An 18355-nucleotide genomic window follows, 5' to 3' on the forward strand; every position below is an offset into this window, starting at 1 on the left:
ACCGAGCAGCATAAATAGCACACATCCGTTGGGCATTTTGATCACAATAGCCATACATCAACACGATATCGACCTTTTCTGCAGTTGGTAAACAGTCCATTTTAACACAGGTAATGTATCACGAAGCAAATACCGTCCGCACTGGTGGAATGTTACATGATACCACATACTTATACGTTCGTGACTATTACAGCGCCATCTATCACAAAGCGAAAAAAGTGGTCCAACTAAAACATTCATATTTCTTTACGTACTACACGAATATGTAATTAAAAAAATGGGGGTTCCTATTTAAAAAAACACAATTGATATCCGTTTGACCTATGGCAGCGCCATCTAGCAAGCCAACCATAGAGCCATCTGGTTTCCCCCTTCAAGCTAGGCGAGTTTCGTTCTTTGTAGTTTTTTCCTTTGATGCTTATTTCGTGAGATATGTGGCTCGCTCACTATCAATGACCAAGCGAGGTGGCGCAGCGGTTAGCACACTGGACTCGCATTCGGGAGGATGATGATTCAATCCTGTCTCCAGCCATCCTGATTTAGGTTTTCCGTGATTTCCCTAAATCGTTTCAGGCAAATGCCGGGATGGTTTCTTTGAAAGGGCACGGCCGATTTCCTTCCCAATCCTTCCCTAACCGGAGCTTGCGCTCCGTCTCTAATGACCTCATTGTCGATGGGACGTTAAACATTAACCACCACCACCACCACCACTATCAATGGTTCACCCTGTATACACCCTATGTGTAAAAGTGCTTGTGTATGTATCATTGTCACCACCTGATCCATTAAATTATGAAAAGTAACTAAATGACAAAGTAATTGGTTGTCAGATTAGACTATAGGATACATTGTTAATTAAGTGTAAGTCCTGCAGACTTTAAATATTACAAAAGTGTAGGTCAACTGTGGGCTAAAAGTTTGTGCAACATATCGACATAGAAGGTGTATACGGTAAGCAGTGACTGACTGGTGGTTTTTGAGAAGTATTGTATTAGGTCAGCAGGCAGATGTAGGCATGTGTAGGTTCTTTCATGATTATTTGCAGAATATGAGAGACTATAATAGTAGATCCATAGGTCATACAGCAAATGTGTAGTTCTACTGGGTCGGATAAGGTAATATTTCGAAAATTATTCAATTTTATTTGCATTTCATACTTAATTTTGTATGTGTAATGGTTCACATTCTGCAAGAGAATTTTATATGTATAACATACAGCTATAAACTCCTTATACAAGTGTAAAGACAAGCTTGTTTCAGCGCGTTTGTGTACATGTGTTGACATTTTCCTGTGACACAAATAATCTGAAGATGGTCTTAAAGCTGGTGAAACCATTTATTAAAAAGCATGGCTGTGCCATCATCATTGAAGTTTATTTAATGTTCTGTGGTATAATTTGTAATGTGAGAGCTTTTACAAGAAATGTGAGTTGAATCTTTTGACTTAGACAGCAGCAAATGTGTTTAGTTGTCACGCGTTGATTTTAATTTTAAACCCACATAGTGAGTTTCTTCTGGAGCTCTATATAATGGTTGAAAGTATTACAGCTGAGGGTAAATGCTTGCTGAAAGAAAAGAATTTGTTGCAGGAAACATTAAACACAAGTTGAATTGAAGGAAGATGCAGTTTTAAAACCCTGGTCATTATTATGGTTGGTGCAGGGTTGATGTGTGTTGTCTTTTAAGGAAATGTCTGTTTTGTCTTATTCTTTTATAGCTACCACTTGTACTTTCCATTATGGACATGGCTGAGAAAGTTATTAGATTTTTATTAAGTGAGAGTGCTCGCTAAAACAAACAGGCAAAAATGGGGTATAGTTTCATTAAATATGTAAGTAGACTAAGAAGGTTCTTAATTTTTATTACTAATTTCTTGCCTTCAGGTAAATGGGATTAATCGACCACTTAGAGATTAAGTGACCTGTGTCATATTGCAGCTGAGTTGGTACATTATGTATTACTCGGTGTGTAAATGTCAATCAGTCAAAAAAAATAGTAATTTGAACCCTCTTTTGTTTTAAGGAGTAACAAGTATTTATTTATTGTAAGGCATATTCTCTTATATAATACTACATAAACAGGAACATTTCAATAATAAAAGATAAGCAGATGTAAACTCACAAATATAACACTGGCATTAAACTATATATTAATATCTAATTGTACAATCCATTCTGTCACAGCTGGGGATAATTTGAGGAGGTTCACCAAGTCCTCTTGATTGACCCATTTTTGGCACTCCTGAGCAAAATGGAAGATTGTCTAGTGCTCCACTCCAGTCACTTTGGGATGTAGTCAATGTATCCCATTTAAACAGTAAATCTGCACTTCTGTCAAAAGCTGTACATATTCTTTTGGCAGTTTTCAAGACTTCACACATCAAGGCAAAGCCATTAGATTTATTAGCCTTGTTAATATGATTACGAATAGTTGTGGGACTGCGTTGCTCCAAACATTTGTCCATTCAGGGTCTCCTGGTTGTTTTATGCATATGGTAATACAAGTAAATTCCCTATCCACAGTGGGATTCAATTATTTCCCTCCTTTTCATATAGTCATGTTCTGCAGCTTATTTCATTCATTGCATTTGGCTACAAGTCTGGCTGCAGCAGTGGCCATGTTTGTGAGTTTTGGCTGTGTGAATGTGTGTGTGCTTTCTACATCAGGAGGAGGCTGAAAGCTAAAATGTATAACAGTCTTTTTGTTGTGCCTCTCTGAGACTAAGTGTCTCCTCCACATGGTGAGTAGCAATCTGTCTTTTTCTAATGTCATTGTTATTCCACCCTGTGCTTCCCATTGTTTGAATTTGCATTTGCTATTAGTTTTTTAACTTAACACGCGGATTGTCCAAGAACAAATCTGCCAACCATCTGTGTCTTTGAAACTTCCTGGCAGGTTAAAAATGTGTGCCAGACTGAAACTCAAACTCAGGACCAGCGTCTTCCATGGGCAAATGCTCTATCATTTAAACTTCCCAAGCACGACTTACGCCCCATCCTCACAGCCCTACTTTTGCCAATACCTCATCTCCTACCTTCCAAGCTTCACAGAAGCTCTCCTGTCAACCTCGCAGAACTAGCACTCCTGGAAGAAAGGATAATGCGGAGACATGCCTTAGCCTAAGCCTGGGGGATGTTTTCAGAAAAGGATGGGTTTCGAGTTGTGCTTGGGAAGCTCATATGCTAGAGCACTTGCCCGCGAAAGGCAAAGGTCCTGAGTTGGAGTCTCGGTCCAGCACACTCCTCTGCCGAGTGAAAATCTCATTCTGGATCTGTGTCTTTAATAGATTCCCTGTTGGATTTGGCTTTACTACAAATTTTTATTGCACACATATTCATACTGCACTGTCATTTGTGTAGTATTGTAAGATAAGTCAAGTTGGGTGATGTGTGTGCATTCCTTATCTTTACTGCTGTGTGTATTATGTTCACATTTGCTGTAAAATTTGTTCCTTGTGCAGTCTCATTGATCTTTTCTTTCTGTAGTTCCCAAGAAATAAAATCTGGAATCATACAAAGCTAATGACACGTGTAATACTTCATGTCCTGTATTAAGAGTTTAGAACCCTAGAAGTGCAGTGGTTTTTACTTTATTGCTGATTGTATTCCACTTACACATATCTGGGTTTTTGCCCCTGGGGGTCTTTCAGTGTTTTGGGACAAGAAGGCACATTTTTTTTTTCTGTGGATGAACTGTTGCTGAGTGATGTATCTACTCTTGTAATTGAAACTTTAGGACATTCTGATTTTTTGACTTACTGCTTTCTTGGTGTAACAGTCAATTAGCTGGAAGACTTACTGAAGGTGTAACCAATGCCCGTGGTTTTAAGGTGTAACCGACGCCTATGGAGAAGGAAACTCTGGGAACCAGAGCAGTTAGCATATACAGCTAGAGAATATCTTCTGCTTTAAACAGTAACAAAATCTTGAGTTACTGAACTTATGAATCTGAAACGGTGACAATGAGTAATATTTGGGCCAAGTAATTTAAAATTATTAGAATGTTACAATGCAAATGAATTAGTGGTAAAATTGTTAAGATCGCATGATGTTAATAGATGAGCATTCAAATTGAAGTATGTAAAAAAGAAACAATTGGTTCCAAAGTGATATGGAGCAGAAGTTAGATGACAGTACAGTACACCACATGAATTTTGTCACTGGTGCAATTCAAAGAGAGGTGGTAGTAAAAAATGTTGTTTGATTTTTTCGAGATTTTCTTTATGCATGCCAGGTCCACATAAATTGTTAAACATACCCTAGGACACACTCCAATCTAGTTACCTTTCGAAGGAAATATTGTTCTTCCTTCATGATTTTTGCCTCCAAAGACACACATTAAATATTTCGTAACATTTTTCAGATCTAAATATTGATGTAATATATAATGTCCTTCATTTTTTTTATCTAAATTGTGAAATATTGATACATTGTTGACCTTGTGTTGACAGTTTTAATTATTTTGTTTTTGGGTGTTTTGGTTATGCTAACTGCACAACTTATATACAGGGGAGAGCTAATAATATTGGCTCCACATAGTTTTATATCAGTTATACTTGTTTTACATGTTGGTGGTATTTTTCAAAATTATAGTCTGATTATGTAATTTCCTTTGCAGATCTAATTGAAATGCTGCAAAACAACAATACAAAATTAACAGAAAAGAATGTTTTAAAGCTGGTGATATTTCGTCCTGAAAAAGGGAATTTGGTCAAATGAGTCTAATGTGCTAGATCTGTGCAACTGAGGGTAGGTGCTCCTGTTGCTTCATAGAAAAGAAATGGGTCATTAGTTTTTGTTTAGAGCAGGATAATTTTAGTACCAAAGGAAAGCAATTTTATGGGGAAACAGTGGCGTTGGAGTAAGGTTGTTTATCGTTACATAGCCTTGCACAGTTGAGGAGTATATATTGTATATTTGCAGAGGAATGTACTTCATAAAATCTAGTAATTTAATGATACTTTTATTACAATGATTGCACAGATGTGAAACTTTAGTGGAAAGCCAATGTGTACCCAACCTGGCAAAAAAGAAGTCTCTCTCAAAATATACTGTCATTTTTTCTTCAGGTGATTTTATGTTTGTTAGAGTTGGTCATGTTTTTTTTTTATGAGAGTATTGACATTTATTTAGTTTTATTCTCAATTTTGACCTTCGAAGAAGGAAACTAGAGAGCTTTTCATCTACAGGAAATTACTTCTCTCTCAGTAATGCTTCTAAGCTTCTGACGGGGAGAAAAAAGTGTAACACAATATTATCCTAGAGTTATCAAAGCTGAAATTGTAAACAGATGAAATCAAAATTCTCACCACATGAAATTGTTGGTCTTGCCACATGTTCATGTGACAGTGTGAGCAAACCAAGAAAAATATGACAGAATATTACATTATCTTATTAAATACTTTTTAGAAGACATAGAGCGAGAAGGTTAAGGTAAATTTGCAAAGTTGGTTTAGGGAGTGATAATTTTGACTCAGTGTTGGTCCATACATCAGACACTAATTATGTTACGAAATATAATAAAGAAAACTGATTACCACTGACAAGGAGACCACCCTGCAGTCAGATTTTTGTAATTTTTTGTGTTTATGGTACATGAATTCAGAAATCAAATACCAATATCCCAAAGCAGTTAGATGCAACTCTCAAAAATTTTTGAAAAAATCAACTTTGAAGTTTTCTGAGGAACAGTACTTCGCTAAAATGAAGGCAATTTCCACAACGGGTAGCGTAGATCACTTGGTAGCGTTGAAGAGTGGTAACCAGGTAATCAGTGAGATGCTGGTTTGAATCTTGCTATGGTTCCCCCTGTCCCCCTTCACATACAGAATATGTGCATAATTTAATATAAAATTCATCAGATATATGCTAATTAACACATACCTAACAATTATTTTTATGAAAAATGTACGTCATCTTGTTTCTAATTACATATTGTACACAGAATTCCAGTTTTCATTGCAAATATAAACTCTTATTAGTATTATGTAAAAACAGTGTTTAAAAAAAGTTGTGAATTTGTTGATAATCATATTAAAAACATTGATAATTAAGAAGTTGTATTTGCAGTTAACTTTGGAATTTTGCAAATGATACGTAATTAGAAACAAGAAGACATGCGTATTTCATTAAAATAATAGTTAAATGTGTTTTAATTAGCACATATTTCCTGTATTTAGATTTAAATGATGTAGGTATTCAAACTGAATGGCGAAAATAAAATGGTATAAGAATGACAAAAGAGAGATTCAAACCAGTGATCCACTGATTATGTAATTTTCATTGTCCATTGTTACCAAGTGAGCCATATTGTTTGTCATGAACATTGCTTTCTTTTAGTTGATTTGCTCAAGAATTTTTTGGTGTTTCATCAATGCTTCGTGATACTGATATTTGCATACTATAAATGTAAAAATTGCAAAAGTTTAATTGCCTCTTTGTAAGCATTTGAAGAGTTGGGGGGGGGGGGGCACAGACAAATAATTTTGACTGTCGTACTGACCAAACCATTTTTAGTCCTTGCCAAAATCTCAAGGAAGTTGATTTCATTCAAGGCTCAGTTCAGTTTTCAAGGAGTTTCAGTGTCCTTACAAGGAATGTAGAAATGATTTACAAATGTGTGCTACTTGAGTAATTAAAGGTATGTTTTAAATAGGTGTATGCATACAACAATGCAATTAGATTAACAAATTCTTTAGTGAAATATCAGGTTACTGTGAAGCTTCCAGCTGATTATCGCAGTCTTAACACTTTCCTTGATAACCTGCTATCGATATTCTGTAATAATAACACTTCAGTTGTTTTTTTTTTCCCCTCTAAATAACTGAATTTGCAAGATGGAAGTTAGTGGAGAAATTATGAATTCACAACTGCAACCCCATTTGTTATGAAGTTGTTCAGTGCTGTCACACATTGCTATAGTCTGCTTGTTCTTACACACTTCCCCCTCACTTTTCCGTATCTCTCAGACATTTATCCACATCTCCTTCTCCAACCACTTAGGATTCTAGTACCATCTCTTCTGTTCCCTCATACTTCTCTTGTTGTCTTTGACTTCTCCTCCTCAGTTTCTTAGCATCTCTTCTCACCTTTTCTGTTCACTTTCTCTTCTTTCACAACCTCCTTACCCCTCTGCCGCTCTTCTGTTTTTTGCTTATTTTCTGCTTCTCCTTTTTGTTCCCTGTTGCCCACTCACTGAATCTGTATCCCATTGTCATAATTTGGAATGTTAAAATATCATTTACTACTTCATAACTTGCAATAGGAATTAAGAAGAGACGGAGAAAACGTGGCAGTAAGGCCAGTGATGGAAGTGAAAGTGATGAAAATGAAGGAATGAGTAGTGGCAGTGAACGTGAAAGGAAAGTGAAAAAAAAGAAAAAGTCTGCTGTGCTTTCGGATTCAGATGATGATGGTGGTGATGCAAAGAAAGCTACAAAGGCATCAAAGGCTGGCTTATCTGATTCCGAAGATGAAGGTGTGAGCAAAAAGGACAAGAAAGGAGAAGATATCTCTGATTCTGAGGACGACTCAAAGAAGGTGAGTGTAATTTCTCATTTGCATTATCACATTAATATTCATGCTGTTCCTTTTTTCTGTTTCATTGTGTAACCTGTTTTGATTTGTAGAAGGACTGTCACATTAATTTTGTTCACTCTTACCGAGCGATGTGGCGCAGTGGTTAGACACTGGACTTGCATTCGGGAGGATGACGGTTCAATCCCGCGTCCGGCCATCCTGATTTAGGTTTTCCGTGATTTCCCTAAATCACTGCAGGCAAATGCCGGGATGGTTCCTCTGAAAGGGCACGGCCGACTTCCTTCCCAATCCTTCCTAATCCGATGAGATCTATGACCACGCTGTCTGGTCGCCTTCCCCAAACAAACAAACCAACCATCATTCACTCTTAGGAAATTTGCTGTTCATTTGTACTTTCTTGGACGTGTGTCAAATTTTTTACATTTGTTACATTTTGTTATATTCAAGTTTCAGATGCCTATGGATTCTGTTAGATTCTGCTAGAGTCTAATTTCAACAAACTTCTACCTTTAAAATGAATACACACTTCCTCAGAAGCAAGTCAAAGACAGTCTTGTCTCTTGAAACTGATGCAGGGAGAGAGCTAAATTTTGCCCTGTCATAGTAGGTTGCTGGAGCATAACTTAACAGAATTCCAGTACTAAATTTTCAGTGATTAATGTAACTTCTAAAACACTCCCAATTTTAAGGGGCTATTATGCAATTCGTAATTTTCTCCATTTGCCGCATGTATTTATATTATAGTTTAGGGAAATATTTTGTATAAATGCGCGTTCTTCCTTGTCCATAGCAGTAGAGGTAAATATTAGATATTTTTGTTTTGGTGACTTTGCATGCATCTTTCACTTTCTTCAAAAATTTTTGCTCTAAATGACGTGCATTACACACAGAAATCTCTAATTGAAATACAAATGGGATAAATATTTTAGATATCTGTATACAGTATGCTGCACAAGTAGTGAAATCAGAATTTTACTAACTTATTACGTACAAACATAAATAACTGATTTAATGTTTGGGAGATTGGTCAGTGTAAGTAATATAATTGACATACGTTCAGTGCACTGGAAAATCTAGAATTATCTTAATGTAAGCCATCAGTCCAAGTTTGTTACACTTCTCTACAAAAAATAGATTTATCATAATTCAAACAACTGAAGCTCTCTATTTGCAGCAAATACATTTTCAAGCATAGAATTGCCAGTTATTTAAAAAATCATGTTTGACACTTTGTTTAGAACTGCATGCACTATTTTTGTACTTTTTGGTGTTCTGTTTGTATTTGACTTTTGGTTGTGCACAGTGTTTATTAATTGCAGTTTTGTCAGACACGCCAGATTCTATCGTATTACTGAAGTCCATTATTTTACTTACACACCCTTTCTTGTGGTTATGTTTTGTCAGTATATATGATTGTTCAGAAGTGTGGAAGTTTTTCCGCTTCTGATTCTCACATCATCATCATCTTTCAAGGAACTTACTTGGTCTTCAAAAAGTTTGGTATTTCTGTTCAGCAACTTGACAATTCAGTTTTTAGAGTTCACTGTGTTTATCACGCATCAGAGCTATTTTATACCAGTTGGTTCAATTTCAGAAATAGTTCCTGCATGACTATCGTGAATTCTGATGAACTTTTGTGTGAACATTTGCACAAGTTCCCAATGAATGTTGTTAAAATTTATCTATTGCCAATTTAATACTTGCAGAAACATGGTCATTTGTTTGACCCCATAGTGCAGCTATCAGCTGTGCACCTGTGAGTTTTTGACAATTTTGAGACATAATATCTTGATAATATTTTCTTGAAATAAATAAAACTACGTTATCTTGCACAACAAGCAAAATCGGCTGAAAAAATGTGAAGTTTAGCTTTTTATGTATCCAGAAGTAGTTGCAGGATACACCTGAAACTTTGCATGTAGTAACTTACCAATTAAAGGTCCTAGAATATGAAATTTCATCCTCCTACTGCTTTCTAGTGGTGTATGGTAAAGAACTTCACCCATGGCTGCTGTTGCACAGCTATTGGTCGTGGCCTCTAAGGCGATGGAGATGCTGGTTTTCTCACTTTAAAGGGAACCAGCAGTGGTTCAGTAACCATGCTCCATACCAACACATTTATACAACTTTTCATTTGTACACCAGTGTTCCTCATTAACCACAAACTATGCTGGCACAGAGTGATTAGCACACTGGGTTCGCATTCGGCAGGACGAAGGTTCAACCTATGCCCAGCCATCCTTATTTAGGTTTTCCTTGAGGTCCCTAAATCGCTTGAGGCAAATGCTGGAATGCTTTCTTTGAAAGGGCACAAGCAATTTCGTTCCCCGTCCTTCCCTAATCTGATGTACCAATGACCTTGCTGTTTGGCCCTCTCACCCCAAACCAACCATATGACCAACCAATGTATTCCAAAAAATGTCAAGAAGATTGCTATGAACTTCATCAAGATTAATACAGTGTGACAATGATGCAATCCTGCGCTGTTTATATGGTGAGTGCTCCAGATGTTACGCAACAGATTTGCTACCATGATCCCCACTACCTCTGTAATGCACAGTAAAATTATGAAGTGTGTAAACAGTTTGATTCTGTAGTTAGAGCAGAGTAACAAACTAAAATAAGTCGCAAAGAGTTGTGATGAAGGACACCCGCGTTTTGAAGTTTTTCGAGGTATTCAGTCTTTATCTCACTTCCTAGTCATAAAGACGTTTTATTGACTTCCCTAGAAAGTACTGAACAATTGCAGAATGTAATAAAAGATGCCAAATTTGAGTTCCTGTGGAATATGGGTCTATTTTCAATGCACTTTCACCTTCTCGTCATTTTTTGGGGCCTTATATGGTCCCATTACTAAAACAAATATAGTTTTTAGGTGTTTTAGAACAGACTTTCGAATGAAAATGGTTTAAAAGAGTTTGCAGAAGATGTGGACCAAAAATTACCATTTAAGAAAAATCATTGACTTTGCCTTCAGTTTGTAAATTGTTGGAAAGAGCAGAAGAAGGACATTTTATGTTGTAAGATCTTGTATTGGTATGTTGTTATGTGCAAAGTTTCATGTTTATCCTGCAATTATGTCTGGAGATAAAAAAAAGATAAATTTCACATATAAAGAAATTTCCACATGGGAAAAATATATTCAAAACAAAGATTCCAAGACTTACCAAGCGGGAAAGCGCCGGTAGATAGGCACAATAAATAAAACACACAAACACACACACAGAATTTCTAGCTTTCGCAACCGGCGGTTGCTTCTTCAGGAAAGAGGGAAGGAGAGGGAAAGACGAAAGGATGTGGGTTTTAAGGGAGAGGGTAGGGAGCCATTCCAATCCCGGGAGTGGAAAAACTTCCCTTAGGGGGGAAAAAAGGACAGGTGTACACTCTCGCGCTCGCGTGCGCACACACACAAACACACACACACACACACACACACACACACACACACACACACACACACACACATATATATTCATTCGCACATACACAGACAGAAGCAGACATTTGTCAGAAGCAGGCCTAGGCTATAGGGAAGGGACCGTTTGATATGGAATGGGTGGCAGCTGTCATAATGGAGGTACTGTTGCTTGTTGGTGGGTTTGATGTGGACGGGTGTGTGAAGCTGGCCATTGGGCAGATGGAAGTCAACGTCAAGGAAAGTGGCGGGACCCACCTCCTCTTCCTCAAAATCACCCTCTCCAAACATTCCAGGAATTTCTCACTTCCAGCCTTGCCTCTCAATCTTTCTTGAAAAACCTTAATCCTACTCCCATCACCACAGCCGAAGCCCATTCTATCTGTGATCTGAAAGCTGACCGATCTATCATCATTCTCCCGGCCGACAAGGGTTCCACGACCATGGTACTTGATCGTCGGGAGTATGTGGCTGAGGGACTGCGTCGGGATTATGTGGCTGAGGGACTGCATCAGCTTTCAGACAACTCTACATACAAAGTTTGCCAAGGTAATCCCATTCCTGATGTCCAGGCGGAGCTTCAAGGAATCCTCAGAACCTTAGGCCCCCTACAAAACTTTTCACCTGACTCCATCAAACTCCTGACCCCACCGACACCTCGCACTCCTACCTTCTACCTACTTCCTAAAATTCACAAACCCAAACATCCTGGCCGCCCCATTGTTGCTGGTTACCAAGCCCCCACAGAACGTATCTCTGCCTACGTAGATCAACACCTTCAACCCATTACATGAAGTCTCCCATCCTTCATCAAAGACACCAACCACTTTCTCGAACGCCTGGAATCCTTACCCAGTCTGTTACCCCCGGAAACCATCCTTGTAACCATTGATGCCACTTCCCTATACACAAATATCCCACACGTCCAGGGCCTCACTGCAATGGAGCACTTCCTTTCACTCCGATCACCTGCCACCCTACCTAAAACCTCTTTCCTCGTCACCTTAGCCAGCTTCATCCTGACCCACAACTTCTTCACTTTTGAAGGCCAGACATACCAACAATTAAAGGGAACAGCCATGGGTACCAGGATGGCCCCCTCGTATGCCAACCTATTTATGTATCGCTTAGAGGAAGCCTTCTTGGTTACCCAAGCCTGCCAACCCAAAGTTTGGTACAGATTTATTGATGACATCTTCATGATCTGGACTCACAGTGAAGAAGAACTCTAGAATTTCCTCTCCAACATCAACTCCTTTAGTTCCATCAGATTCACCTGGTCCTACTCCAAATCCCATGCCACTTTCCTTGACGTTGACCTCCATCTGTCCAATGGCCAGCTTCACACATCCGTCCACATCAAACCCACCAACAAGCAACAGTACCTCCATTATGAATGCTGCCACCCATTCCATATTAAACGGTCCCTTCCCTACATCCTAGGCCTTCATGGCAAATGAATCTGCTCCAGTCCTGAATCCCTGAACCATTACACCAACAACCTGAAAACAGCTTTCGCATCCCGCAACTACCCTCTCGACCTGGTACAGAAGCAAATAACCAGAGCCACTTCCTCATCCCCTCAAACCCAGAACCTCTCACAGAAGAACCCCAAAAGTGCCCCACTTGTGACAGGATACTTCCCGGGACTGGATCAGACTCTGGATGTGGCTCTCCAGCAGGGATAAGACTTCGTAAAATCCTGCCCCGAAATGAGATCCATCCTTCATGAAATCCTCCCCACTCCACCAAGAGTGTCTTTCCGCCGTCCACCTAACCTTCGTAACCTCTTGGTTCATCCCCATGAAATCCCCAAACCACCTTCCCTACCCTCTGGCTCCTACCCTTGTAACCGCCCCCGGAGTAAAACCTGTCCTATGCACCCTTCCACCACCACCTACTCCAGTCCCGTAATCCGGAAGGTGTACACGATCAGTGTGCTCCCTGCCGCCGTTGGATAAGCAGCTGCAGCAGCAAGTCGCATAACCCTAGCTTACTTATTTGTTAGATAGTTTAATTAATTTCTTTGCGTGTTTTTGGGTACTTGCATTGTTTAATTCATATATTTCGGGCGTATTATAGTATTTGACAGTTGTAGCATCGAGCTTTAGTGTTTACTTCGCAGATTCTTATTTAAATTGCGTGCGAGTTTCGCATAGGAGGTGCAATTTCGAGTTTTAGTTACTGTAATCGTAAATTCAGCAGATTGTAGCGCAGTCGTTAGGCATTTGTACAGGTTAGTTGATACATTCTTTGCGTGTTCCGCTTGCGTTATCTAGGCACGGACTCGTGTTTCAGTAACTGTTGTTAAACATCGATTAGAATGGATAGGGACTGCGATTGCTGTGTTCGGATGAGGGCTGACCTGGCATCCCTTCGCTCACAGCTGCAATCGGCGCTGACTTCGGTCGCGCAGCTTGAGGGTGTTGCCAATGGGCACCACTGTGGGGAGCCGGACTCGGGTATCACGGGGATGTCAACCTCGTCCCGTCTCTCCCCAGATCGGTCTGCCGCTGTGGTTGCCCCGGTTGCTGCCCGCAGTGGGGCTGAGCCCTCGCCTGTGGTTGATTGGGAGGTCGTTCCAAGGCGTGGCAGGCAGCGAAAGGCGTCCCCGGAGGCTGATCAGAAAGCCTCCCCGGTGCGTCTGACAAACAGGTTTCAGGCACTGTCTCTGGCTGAGCCAGATGCAGATGCCTGCCCTGTTTCAGAGGATCATTCTCAGCCTTCAAGGTCCGGGCAATCGCAGAGGGTGGACTTACTGGTAGTTGGGAGCTCCAATGGTAGGCGCGTAATGGGGCCCCTTAGGGATACGGCGGCTAAGGAGGGGAAGAAATCCAGTGTGCACTCTGTGTGCATTCCGGGAGGAGTCATTCCTGATGTGGAAAGGGTCCTTCCGGATGCCATGAAGAGCACAGGGTGCAGCCAGCTGCAGGCGGTGGCACATGTCGACACTAATGACGTGTGTCGCTTTGGATCTGAGGAAATTCTCTCTGGATTCCAGCGGCTATCTGATTTGGTGAAGGCTGCCAGTCTTGCTTACGAGATGAAGGCAGAGCTCACCATCTGCAGCATCGTTGACAGAACCGACTGCAGACCTTTGGTGCAGAGCCGGGTGGAGGGTCTGAATCAGAGGCTCAGACGGTTTTGCGACCGTATTGGCTGCAGATTCCTTGACTTGCGCCATAGGGTGGTGGGTTTTCGGGTTCCGCTGAATAGGTCAGGAGTTCACTACACTCAGCTGGCGGCTACACGGGTAGCGGAGGCTGTGTGGCGTGGACTGGGCGGTTTTTTAGGTTAGAAGGCCTTGGGAAAGTGCGGTATGGGCTGCAATGTCAAAGGGTGCTTCGCAATTACAGGACGTGCTTGGATCAAGGAACAGTCGGAATTATAGTTGTAAATTGTTGTAGTTGCACTGGAAAAGTCCCTGAGCTTCAAGCGCTAATAGAAAGCACAGAAGCTGATATCGTTATAGGTACAGAAAGCTGGCTAAAGCCTGAAATAAGTTCTGCAGAAATTTTTACGAAGTCTCAGACGGTGTTCAGGAAAGATAGATTAGGCAGAATTGGTGGTGGAGTGTTTGTGTCTGTTAGTAGTGGTTTATCTTGTAGTGAAGTCGAAGTAGATACTCGTGCGAATTGGTGTGGGTGGAGGTTATACTTAACAGCCGAATTAAGTTAATAATTGGCTCCTTCTACCGACCCCCAGAATCCGATGATACAGTTGCGGAACAGTTCAGAGAAAGTTTGAGTCTCGTAACAAATAAATACCCCACTCATACGGTTATAGTTGGTGGGGACTTCAACCTACCCTCGGTATGTTGGCAAAAATACTTGTTCAAAACCGGTGGTAGGCAGAAAACGTCTTCCGAGATTGTCCTAAATGCATTCTCCGAAAATTATTTCGAGCAGTTAGTCCACGAACCCACGGGAATTGTAAATGGTTGCAAAAACACACTTGACCTCTTGGCCACAAACAATCCAGAGCTGATAGAGAGCATCATGACTGATACAGGGATTAGTGATCGCAAGGTCATTGTAGCTAGGCTCAATACCATTTCTTCCAAACCCATCAGAAACAAACGCAAAATAATTTTATTTAAAAAAGCGGATAAAGTGCCACTAGAAGCCTTCCTAAAAGACAATTTCCATTCCTTCCGAACTGACTATGCGAATGTAGACGAGATGTGGCTCAAATTCAAAGATATAGTAGCAACATCAATTGAGAGATTCATACCTCATAAATTGGTAAGAGATGGAACGGATCCCCCATGGTACACAAAAAAGATCCGAACGCTGTTGCAGAGGCAACGGAAAAAGCATGCGAAGTTCAGAAGAACGCGAAATCCCGAAGATGGGCTAAAACTTACAGACGCGCGAAATTTGGCACGTACTTCGATGCGAGATGCCTTTAATAGGTTCCACAACAAAACATTGTCTCGAGATTTGGTAGAAAATCCGAAGAAATTCTGGTCGTATGTAAAGTACACAAGTGGCAAGACGCAGTCAAAACCTTCGCTGCGCAGTGCCGATGGTACTGTTATCGACGACTGTGCCGCTAAAGCGGAGTTATTGAATGCCGTTTTCCGAAATTCCTTCACCAGGGAAGACGAATGGAATATTCCAGAATTTGAAACACGAACATCTGCTAGCATGAGCTTCTTAGAAGTAGATACCTTAGGGGTTGCGAAGCAACTCAAATCGCTTGATACGGGCAAGTCTTCAGGTCCAGATTGTATACCGATTAGGTTCCTTTCAGATTACGCTGATACTATAGCTCCCTACTTAGCACTCATATACAACCGCTCGCTCACCGATAGATCTGTACCTACAGATTGGAAAATTGCGCAGGCGCACCAGTGTTCAAGAAGGGTAGTAGGAGTAATCCATTTAACTACAGACCTATATCATTGACGTCGGTTTGCAGTAGGGTTTTGGAACATATACTGTATTCAAACATTATGAACCACCTCGAAGCGAACGATCTATTGACACGTAATCAGTATGGCTTCAGAAAACATCGCTCTTGTGCAACGCAGCTAGCTCTTTATTCGCACGAAGTAATGGCCGCTATCGACAGGGGATCTCAAGTTGATTCCGTATTTCTAGATTTCCGGAAAGCTTTTGACACCGTTCCTCACAAGCGACTTCTAATCAAGCTGCGGAGCTATGGGGTATCGTCTCGGTTGTGCGACTGGATTCGTGATTTCCTGTCAGGAAGGTCGCAGTTCGTAGTAATAGACGGCAAATCATCGAGTAAAACTGAAGTGATATCAGGTGTTCCCCAGGGAAGCGTCCTGGGACCTCTACTGTTCCTGATCTATATAAATGACCTGGGTGACAATCTGAGCAGTTCTCTTAGACTGTTCGCAGATGATGCTGTAATTTACCGTCTAGTAAGGTCATCCGAAGACCAGTATCAGTTGCAAAGCGATTTAGAAAAGATTGCTGTATGGTGTGTCAGGTGGCAGTTGACGCTAAATAACGAAAAGTGTGAGATGATCCACATGAGTTTCAAAAGAAATCCGTTGGAATTCAATTACTCGATAAATAGTACAATTCTCAAGGCTGTCAATTCAACTAAGTACCTGGATGTTAAAATTACGAACAACTTCAGTTGGAAGGACCACATAGATATTATTGTCGGGAAGGCGAGCCAAAGGTTGCGTTTCATTGGCAGGACACTTAGCAGATGCAACAAGTCCACTAAAGAGACAGCTTACACTACACTCGTTCGTCCGCTGTTAGAATATTGCTGCGCGGTGTGGGATCCTTACCAGGTGGGATTGACGGAGGACATCGAAAGGGTGCAAAAAAGGGCAGCTCGTTTTGTATTATCACGTAATAGGGGAGAGAGTGTGGCAGATATGATACGCGAATTGGGATGGTTGTCATTACAGCAAAGACGTTTTTCGTCGCGGCGAGACCTTTTTACGAAATTTCAGTCACCAACTTTCTCTTCCGAATGCGAAAATATTTTGTTGAGCCCAACCTACATAGGTAGGAATGATCATCAAAATAAAATAAGAGAAATCAGAGCTCGAACAGAAAGGTTTAGGTGTTCGTTTTTCCCGCTCGCTGTTCGGGAGTGGAATAGAGAGAGATAGTATGATTGTGGTTCGATGAACCCTCTGCCAAGCACTTAAATGTGAATTGCAGAGTAGTCATGTAGATGTAGATGAAAGGCAGAGCCACGTGTGAAAGCACCCATGTGATTTACCAACTGACCTGCCTACACTGTGACGCTTTCTATGTGGGAATGACCAGCAACAAACTGTCCATTCGCATGAATGGACACAGGCAGACAGTGTTTGTTGGTAATGAGGATCACCCTGTGGCTAAACATGCCTTGGTGCACGGCCAGCACATCTTGGCACAGTGTTACACCGTCCGGGTTATCGGGATACTTCCCACCAACACCAACCTATCCGAACTCCGGAGATGGGAACTTGCCCTCTCGTCTCGTTATCCACCAGGCCTCAATCTCTGCTAATTTCAAGTTGCCGCCACTCATACCTCACCTGTCATTCAACATCATCTTTGCCTCCACACTTCCGCCTCGACTGACATCTCTGCCCAAACTCTTTGCCTTTAAATATGTCTGCTTGTGTGTGTGTGTGTGTGTGTGTGTGTGTGTGTGTGTGTGTGTGTAAAGTGCCGGTAGACAGGCACAATAAAATAACACACACACACACACACACACAAATAGTTCAAAAGAGTTTGTATAAGATTCTTTTTTGTAAAAGTGGGCAATAATAGCCATTTTTGGCAGTTTTAGTAAAAATCATCAACTTTGATCTCAATTTGTAAACCATTGGAAAGCAGCAGGAGAATCAAATTTTGTATTCTGAGGCATTGTTATTGGTCTAAGGCATTGTTATTGGTAAGTTATTGTGTGCAAAGCTTCAGGTGTACAACTCATAGAATGTTTCAGATTCTTCTGAACTATGCTACAAGCTTTTGGGCTTATGACACACAAATGTTTTTATTTCTTAAAGACCAAGAAAAAGAAAATTACGTCAGATTCAGAAGATGATGATGAAGACAGGGAAGAAAAGGAAGACAAAACAAAAGAAAGTGGTGACGAGAATGAAGATGGAGAAAATGCTAAACCAGAGGAGAATCCAGTTGTGCCAGATGTGTCTGACAGTGACTCTGACCAGGGAGTTAACAAGGATGATGGAGACCCTGAGTAAGTATAATATGGTTGCAGAGTCTTACTAATTAAATCACAAGAACTGGGAGTGTATTACATCTTCCTTTGTTGTTATAAGAAGAGCTCATTAAAATATGCCAAAAAAACTTTTATGTTTTAAGAAATTATATATGATTGTGTTACAGTTGATCACATGGGCTCAGATGGTGGAATGGGGCAGTACATGTGGCTTAATTAAAATGCCGTTAGC

General features: G+C 40.6%; 1 protein-coding gene across 1 annotated transcript in view; it reads left to right on the forward strand.

Annotated features, from left to right (window-relative positions):
- The window catches only part of LOC126335417 (protein IWS1 homolog), a 107425-nt gene that overhangs the window by 30858 nt on the left and 58212 nt on the right, over window positions 1-18355 (forward strand). The window contains exons 3-4 of the mRNA XM_049998693.1: window positions 7264-7538; window positions 17948-18141. Coding sequence (XP_049854650.1) covers window positions 7264-7538; window positions 17948-18141 — 469 coding nt within the window. The remainder of the gene's footprint in view (window positions 1-7263; window positions 7539-17947; window positions 18142-18355) is intronic.

The sequence above is a fragment of the Schistocerca gregaria genome, chromosome 2 (assembly GCF_023897955.1).
Source record: "Schistocerca gregaria isolate iqSchGreg1 chromosome 2, iqSchGreg1.2, whole genome shotgun sequence".
NCBI lineage: Eukaryota > Metazoa > Arthropoda > Insecta > Orthoptera > Acrididae > Schistocerca > Schistocerca gregaria.